Source organism: Typopeltis vanoorti, chromosome 22 (assembly GCF_054136105.1).
Source record: "Typopeltis vanoorti isolate ZY-2024b chromosome 22, IOZ_Tvanoo_1.0, whole genome shotgun sequence".
In the NCBI taxonomy this organism is placed as follows: Eukaryota; Metazoa; Arthropoda; class Arachnida; order Uropygi; family Thelyphonidae; genus Typopeltis; species Typopeltis vanoorti.
The window spans coordinates 89,928,339-89,937,775 of NC_143570.1; the positions used below are offsets into that span (position 1 = coordinate 89,928,339).

Consider the following 9,437-nt stretch of genomic DNA (forward strand, 5'->3'; position numbering starts at 1 on the left):
TTTACTCCTCAATTTTTTTTTTTTTACAACACACTTATATCTGTTGTGTCCTATTTTTGATCAGTTGTGTTACTTTTAACCCATCTCTCAGATCCATAAATTAAAATTGGTTTGAATACTGTACTGCAGGGGTGTTCAACCTGTTGATCGCGATTGACCGGGGAGCGAGTTTTGGTCGATCTCTTATGTATTCCTCCTTACTTACAAATTTAATTAAAACTGAAAACATAATATTTTATTTATCATTATTTTGTATTATTTTTAATTTGCTTTAAGTGTATTGCTATTGTTTATTTATTTTTCATTAAAATTGTCAAATCGGTAATTTTCTTATAAATCCAGGTAAATGAATTAATTTGGACCAGTGGAAGTCAAACAGCGAGCCGAGCAAATACGATTATAAGCAAAGTGTAAAAACTCGATTCTAGCTTAAATATTCCAAAGCACATTACATCGATTTTTTTTACTTAGGTTACGTCCCATGTGAATATTGTAAAAAAATAAACTTTGTTTGTCTCGGTATAGTTTGTATTAGATGTTTTTGTAAATAACTCTTTTGAAGCTAACTGTATATACTGCTTTAATAAGAATATGTTAGAGTGTTAAAAACAAAGGCAATGTTTTTGTCGCAAGCTGTACATGGAGGCATTAGAAAGATTGTTATTGAAACTTGTATGTATGAGAAAGGCTTGCAGGCTCTGAGTGTAAACATCTCCAAAGTCACTCAGAAAGAGTTCAAACAACTTTCCAATGGCCAGCAACTTACAATCAAAAGAAAGCGGAGGAGAACAAAAGGTGTGCCGAACTTGAAACTTAAGATGAAAGACTCATACCGATTCTTTGGGGTTGCCAAACTTCATGCGAGGTCTGAGAGGAGGCCTAATAAAAAGGGACTCAAGCAAGCAGAAGGGTTCCCGGTTCCAGAATTGCTGTCACAAAGGAGGCCACCCGGTCCAGAGTCGCCGTCAGAGAGATTGCCTGGATCCACGTTGCTTGAGAGAGGAGTTTCCCGCTTCCAGAAAGGAGCTTCTCGGTTTGAGACGTCGCTAGAGAGAGACTACTTCTAGGCTGCAGACAAGGTTTCAAATTGCCGAAAGGAAGAGTTCCAATTGCCTGAGAAAAGTTTCCAGGCCAGGTTATTGTCAGACATTCACCAGTGTGTTGCGTTTTCATTACAATTTGATGAATCAAACGACTTCACTGATATTGCTCAGTTAATAGTATTTATTCGCATGGTATTTCAAGATTATTCAAGTAAAGAAGAACTTTTGAAAATTATACCATTATTGGGAAGGACTAGGGGAGAAGACATTTTTTCGGCATTTGATGAATTTGTGAAACAACACAAACTTCCGCTTTTTAAACTTGTGTCTGTTACTACTGATGGTTCTCATGCAATGATAGCTAATAAATCAGGCTTCATTTCATTATGTAAAAACGATGACAAATATCCAGATTTTTTTAACGTACCACTGTATTATCCACCAACAAGTACTGTGTAGTAAAAGATTAAACACAAAAGATGTTTTGGATATTACATTTAAAATTGTAAATTCTGTTTGAGGAAAAGCCCTGCAACGGCAGTTATTTAAATTACAGGCAGATGATGATAGGGAACTTCTGTTGTACAATAATGTTCGTTGGCTCAGCAGAAGTCAATTTTTAGAAAGATTTCTTGTATTAATTAACGATATAAAAATTTTTCTTGGTGAAAAAGGAGATATTTATCCACAATTGAGTGATAAAAGATGGTTGTTACACTTATCATTTTTAGTAGATTTCTGTATGAAATTAAGCAATTTAAATTTAGTTACAAGGTAGAGATAAAAATTTAATTGACATGTTAAGTTCAATAAAAACTTTCCAACAATACTTACTTTTATTAAAGAAAAATATAAAGTTATGCGAATTTAGACATCTCCCATATTAATTAAAATTTTTTTGAACAAAATCAAGAAATGCTTCGCTATGATTTAAAAGAATTTATTCGTGAAATAGAATTAGTTGAGGAAGGAATAAATTCAAGATTTAAAGATTTTAATAAAACTGAAATGATTGTATCTATTATCAATAATCCATTTCAAGAAAACTTGAACATCACAGAAATTTCAAATAAAATTAGTGGGCTGTTTGATATAAACCAAGCTGAAGTAGAACTTGAGATAATAAACATTCAGAATAGTTTACATTTAAAATCAATAAACAATGAAGTCATTTGGAAGTATGCAAATGAAAAATTCCCAATATTAACGGATATTGCGCGAAAAATTTTGTCGTGTTTTGGATCGACATACTTGTCAGAATCCGCTTTTTCAAATATGACCATCATATAAAATCAATTAAGAAACCAAATTACAAATGATCATTTGGATGATTGTCTGCAATTGGCCATTTCTTCATATCAGCTTGACTATGAAAATATTGCGAGGTCCAAACAATGCCAAATTTCACATTAACTTTTTTTTTTTTAATCAACCAGCATTTTCCTGAACAACAGATTGATTACAAACTCACAAAAACTTGTGAGTTTGTAATCAATCTGTTGTTTTTTCTAACTTTGGTTTTCCAAAATAGAAAAATAAATATTTTATTCCAGTATATATGTTGTTTTTTGTTATATTAAAATATTTGTTGTATTAAAATAATTAAGAGTGATAAATAAATTTTTAAATACACAAAGTTTTTAGTTGTTTATTTGTGCGTAATCAGATATCAGGTTGGGGGAACGTGATCTATATGAGAGAGTAGAACGCTGAATAACTTATATATAAGAAAGTAGATTGCCGAATAACTTTTTATAGTAGCTTGAGTAGTAAAAAAAGGTTAAACACCACTGCTGTACTACATACAGCTAGTTGTTCATTGCTTGGACTAATTTGTCTCTTATTCCATATAAATTTATTAATTTGACTCTCTACCATACCAGCTTTGCTTATTCCTTTGCCTGTTTCCATATTCACTAAAATTATCCTTAAATAGCTGAAATGTTTTAACTTCTATAAATGTTCATTTGGATGATTGTCTGCGATTGGCCACATTTTCATATCAACTCGACTAAGTTCCCCATTCAGAATGCAGCTGCCATTTTCATTGTTCCTTCCTACCTGTTCGTAGTCTGGCTTTTTATTGCTTATTTTCATACCAAATTTGTTATTTAATTTAGTTAAGGAATATATTTAGTTAAGGATAATAACTAAACTAGAGCATTTTTTTTAAAAAAAGAAGTGATCATCACTTATATTAGTAATATGTTTTTTTCCCCTTCCACTTAGATATCTCGTCGTCCTGGCACTATGAGTTCAATCTCTGGAGCTGATGATACTGTGTATATGGAATATCGACTTACTGACCGTAAATTCTCTTTGAAGCATCCACTTTTCAAAAGGCTTAGAAGATAAAACATGAACTGCTTTATTTAATTCAGTTAATTATATTTATTATTTGTATAAAGTTAATTTGTGATTATTGACAGCAAAACAAACCTCTCCCCATAAATAAAAAAGTAAACAACTTTCAGTCAATTGTTATGAATACATAGTTTTTAAAAAGGGAGCAAGCATACTGAGTTACCACTTCATTAGATATAATGAAAAGAGAAAAAAATATGAGTACTAATATAAAGAACAGTTTATAATATTATAAGAGCATTTAATGCATTTTCCATACACAAAAAAAAACTGGAGTATCAATCTGCTAATTCATTACTTAACCATATAATTTGTATATCACACACCACTCTCAGTAAAAATACCCTACACAAAATAATACAAATGTTGTAAGGGAAGTAAGCAATATTATGACTTCTTGGATGAGTCTCTGAAGACTAAGGTATTTCTCATTTGAAATAAACAGAGAAGAGTGATAGCAGAAATATTGCTGCCTGAAAAACAAAAATGAATTATAAATACCATCAACATCTAAGAAAATTGCTAACTCTCTTTGCTAGTGCTTGAAAACACTGCCTGACTTAATGGCACCATGTTTTGATAAAGGTTTACAACACATCATGAAGCTTCATCCAAGAAATATGCTCCAAAAAGGCAAATATTTAGATAGACATCATATGATTTCTTTGCATGAATCCTTCAGTGCTGTGGATATTTTCTTCTTGAAGCTGTCAGCCAAACAGGCTACCACATGACTCACCAAAATATGTCTCTATTGTAATCCCTCCACTTATCCAAACTGCGATCCATAATCAACATTCAATAATGAAGATATTTTATTAGTTACTTGCTTTTGCACCATCTCAACTTATGATCTTCCAGAAATCAAGGTTATCAAATCTGTACACATCAAATTAGATAAGGTCTGGTATCTCATACAAGGATGTTAATAACATTCTTGTCAATTTCCCCCACTGCCACAATCCAGTATGTCAGCTCCACACATACAAGAGATCGTAAGACTTATAACATAATAGCACAATATGCAGATAATTAGTGAAATTTATCTTCTAGGAATCCATCAAAGTATTTCTATCCTGGAATACTGTTCTTATATTGATGAAACGCGAGCCTATTTAAATCGTCCTGCAAGCTCTCCACATCGCCTTGATTAACTATTAGTCTGCCTAATTTCGCATCATCAGCAAACAACTGAATATTTCCTTTCAGGTTATTTCCTATATCATTTATGTACAAATTAAACAGCAGTGGTCTCAGCACTGAGGCACACCACTAGTCACCTGTTTTCGCCGCAATTCTGCCTCTCCATATACCACTTTTTGATATCTAGCAGCCACCCTCTTATCCACTTAACCAGTGTCATAGACATCCTCATTTGTTCTAATTTGTGTAACAGAGTTCCATGTGGTATTCTATCAAATACCTTTGCAAAATCATGGTTTAGAAATTTCCTTTATCCAACTCGGCTGTTACTCTATTATAAAAGTTAGTAAATTACTAAGGCATGACCTGACCCTTCACAAATCTATGTTGACCATTATACAGTATCATATATTTATCTACCCATACTTTCACCACCATACCTGAGATATTGATCAGTCTATAATTTGCTACTGCAGTCTTAGAACCTCCCTTATGCAAAGGAATTATTTTGCCCTCTTTCCACTCCCTTGGAACTCTGCCAGAGCTGAGACTTAAATTAAAGAGCCTAGTGAAAGGCATTGTCAGTTTCCTTGCACATTCTTGCAAAACCTGAGCTGATATCCCATCTAATCCTACAGTTGTATTTACATTGAGATTCTGCAATATCCTAAGAACTTCCAATTCATCCACCTCTGTTCCCATATTATTGCTGTTACATAGGTTAAAGCAGTAACCTCACTAGGATGATATACCCTTGGAAAGTGGTCACTTAGTAACTCAACTATTTTATCCACTTCTCTCTCCTCGTGACCATCATCAAGATTAATCTTCATTAAGATTAATTTTCCATAGTCATTCATCCTTTTACTTGCCCCATAACGAAAGAACTGTTTGGGATTTCCTTTGGCCTTCTTGGCTAGATTCTTCTCAAAATCCGATTTTGCCTTCCTTGCCATGCTGGTCAACTTTCTTGCCTGTGCCTTGTACTCTTCATGAGTTTGCTGGTAACCTTTCTCTCCATATACTCTCCACAGCATTTTCTTCTTCTGCATGCTTAACAATATTACTCATCCATGTAACTCCTACCTGATTCATCCTCCTTACCATAGGTATACAATTTAATACTACTTCCTGTAGATGACCCTCAACTATATACCATGCACTACTAACATCTTTTCTCTGCAGTGTTTTATGCCATGGTACAGATTTAAGCTTTTTCCTAAGCATGTCATAATCACCTGACTTGTAGTTCCACAAATATCCTTTCTTGGTAGAAATTTCTCAAGTCAAGACCGTATAGTCACTTTCACCAATTGGAGGAAATGTTGTCGCCTTGGTTATGGATAGCTCTTCTGATCCTATGATAAGGTCCAATACGTTCCCACTCCTAGTCCCCTCCATCATATGCTGCCTTAAGTAATTGTCTCTTAGCAGGTGTATAAATTTTATTTCCTTCCTGCCATGTGATCTTTCTTCCTTCCAGTCTATATCTCCATAGTTGAAGTCCTCTATAATAATCACTCGACCTGTACTCATACTAATCTGGTGATGCATGTTTTCCAGATCATTTGCAGAACTCCCTGGCCTATAGCAACAACAACTAACTGTATATTTTGTATTATGGCCTTAATCTCACGCCAGATTACTTGATGAACAGCCACCCTCCTCCCTGTCTCCTATTCTTTTTGGCTGCCATTCATCTGCTATCATCATAATCAGTACTTCTCCCTCCTCCTCCCCTACATCATATCTTCTCTGAATATACTAAACCCTTTACATATAATCCCTGTAATTACATCATCTACTGTTAGCCAAGTCTCACTAATGCCTATAACTTTTGGCAAGGTTACACTAACCAATGCCAAAAATGCTTCCTCTTGTTCCTGATACTTCTGGCATTAGTATATAGAAACTGCAGCATCCCTTTAGTCTCTCACCCACTTTTTTATGGCACAGTACTTTATTATGTTCTACGTATTTTTCTCCATTGATATGGAGCATAAATAAATATATGGTCAATTGTACTCCTGTTCTTTCTAAATCCAGCCTAGAAGTCTGAAAAATTGAATTCTATTTTTGCTTCGATACATGAGTAAGATATTGAAAAATATTTTGCTTGGGTGGCTGATGAAGCTGATTGTCCAAATTATTGCACTTTTTGCTGTTTTCTTCTTCTTTTTTTTTTTTTTTTTTAAGGGAATAAGGATAATTGTGCACCGGTCTTTTGGCCAGATCTCAGTGTTCCACACCTGCTGGCAAATTTTGTGGAGCACTAACAATAGTCTCCTCCTTCTTTATGTAGTTCTGTTGGAATATTGTTAATTCCTGCCGTTTTTCCCAGTTCTGATCTTAAGATGCTCTTTCTACTTCTAAGTATAGGATGATCACTGTTCTTTATCTTTGGGACAATTCCTTCTAAATTTTGTTAGTCCAAGCTATTATCACACTTGAATAGTTTATGTGAATAACATACGATCTTTTCAATATTTTTTCATGATTAGTAATATTTGTTCCATCCTCATCTTCAATTATCCAGCTATCATGAACAAGAGATACTTGCATGTATATTATAAGGAATGATGAGAATACTGAACCTTCTATGTCCATTACTGCGATGTTTCCTAATTGTACAAGTTACTGGCTGATTTCATCAGGATACTTATTGGCACTGTCAGTGAAAAAGAAGGGTAGCTGACACAAAATTTAGAGGAACATGTTGACATGTTCCTCTAAATTTTGTTATTGAGACTAAGAAAACATGTAACATCTTTCTTAAAAAGTAAGTTTAAGATGATATATTCAGGCAGTAGTGATTAGAGAAAGGGAGAGATGAATGTCTATAATATTCAACACTAAACATGACAAGAAGCTACTTGAATGCAAGTCATTTTCAAACATTGATGAGACAAATTTTAAAATGGGAAATTGGAAATTTCTTGAAATTTCCAATTTCCCATTTTAAAATTATGAAAGGAGTAGAGGAGCTTTTCAAATTGGAGAGGGCAGCTGACGTGAAGAAAAAGAAAATGTTCATCCTTGTTTTTCAGCCAGCAACTGCTAAGCATGAAAGGAATACCATACGTAGAAATGATATGGGAAATAGAAAAAAGGTGGTCAGTGGTTTATCCAGGAAAGATTTATGAATACAGGTAGTTCTCGCTTTAAAGTTCCTGTTTTTAAGTATCAATAAAATAAAAAAAATATGTAATCTAACTGCACTAAATAAATTCTAAACATTGATAAATATGGTACTCAAACCCAGATGTAGCTATACGATACAGTACTACTGTGCGTTCATTTGTTGTTCAGAAAGGCGAGAACATCTGGCTACCATGCTGACTTGGTTGTGTTGCTCTTCATTTTTACTGTCTTGTGTTATTTCAAATTTCTTCTTATTAATGGAAACAAGGAAAAAGTGACAGTAGGCTAGGCGACGTTTTGCTGGAAGGTTTGTATAAAGAAGGTTCATGTTTCAGATAAGTTTTTTGGAATAATTAATTGTAAATAAGTGTGTTTATGCATAAGAGTTGCTGTAAAAGTTGTGCACTTGCAGTGTTTTTAAAATTTTATTATTATTATTATTATATAATGCCTCCACAGAGTCCAAAGACTCTTGAGGGAGGGCACTTACTCCACAACTCCCCGTTTCAAATACTCAATCCACTAACTACAACTACGTTCATCATCTACACCAACGCCATCTTCCGCCGACAACCACCACTAGTATTTTCACAGACAATCGCAAACACCCATGCCCATGGCGGGATTCAAACCCGCAGCCTTTTGGTTGGAGAGTGGATACACTAACCACTTGACCAACCAGGCCGGCAATTTTGTTTACAAAAAATTATTAAACTTTTGAGCAGAATATAGTAATCGGCGAAATAAAGATGGCAGCGGGTTTGTCTTTACAGGAGTTTAATTTGGATTATAGTTGTTTCCTAAAATGTGAGGTGGGCTATATGTATTCGTTCAATTATGTGGGTGGGTGTGAAGTGTGATCTGAATGAAGACTAGACGAGCAGAATGTATCAGTAACTGAAAATGTTAGTAGTGAGAATGCCACAAGAAGGATGAGTGTTCGTCTGATAGCAAAGAGGGACAGTGTAAAAGAGCAGTGAAAAATTGGTAAAAAAGTTTTAAAAAAGCTAACGAGCAAACTGATGAACTTAATAATCGATGGTAAGAATGACGAAAGCGATACAAATGTAGTGGAAGTTGAAAAACAGAGTGCAATTAAAGGTAAGGTGGCAAGTGGTATTGACGGCGAACAAGTATGTATGGCTGGTGATAAAATTGAGAGTGAATGTGAGTGAAAATATGATGCAAGATTTGAAAGCTCAGTTGGTTATGATGAGGCAAGAGATGAAACAGATGCAGAATGAAATTAAGAGAATTCGAGATATGCATGAAAGAGTGAAGATGATGAAAACGAATGATATTGGTATGAAAGACCTGTAAGTGGCATTGTGGGGGGATCAATTATTAGAGGTCTGGTAAATGAGAAGATGCACAAGGTTTGTTTTCCTGGAGCTAAAATGAATAGAGTGATTGGGGTGTTGGATATAAGGAATAAGCAAGCAAAACAGTTAGTGGTGGTAACAGGGACAGTTGACTGGGAACAAAGAACTTGTAAGATTGGATATCAGGAGGTTGTTGAGAAGGATAAAAGATAATAGGAAAGGTAGTCATTGTGTTGCCCAGTTATGACAGTGATGAAATGAGGAAAAGAATGAAGATTGGGAATGATCTGTTATTGGAAATGTTGAGGGAAAAGGAGTGCAGTTTGTTAATGTGTGGAATGTGTTTGAAGGATGAATTGAAGTGATGGACTGCATTTGAATGGTTTTGGTGTGAGTCATTTGGATAGACTGCTAGAGAAATACG

General features: G+C 34.4%; 1 protein-coding gene across 1 annotated transcript in view; it reads left to right on the top strand.

The window, feature by feature from the left end:
• Positions 1 to 3,516, top strand: part of hay (ATP-dependent DNA helicase hay) — a 337,042-nt gene extending 333,526 nt beyond the window's left edge. Inside the window, exon 20 of the mRNA XM_090412093.1 lies at positions 3,273 to 3,516. Within this exon, the coding sequence (XP_090268219.1) occupies positions 3,273 to 3,398 (126 nt within the window). The 3' untranslated portion in view covers positions 3,399 to 3,516. The remainder of the gene's footprint in view (positions 1 to 3,272) is intronic.
• Positions 3,517 to 9,437: the final 5,921 nt, after the last annotated feature.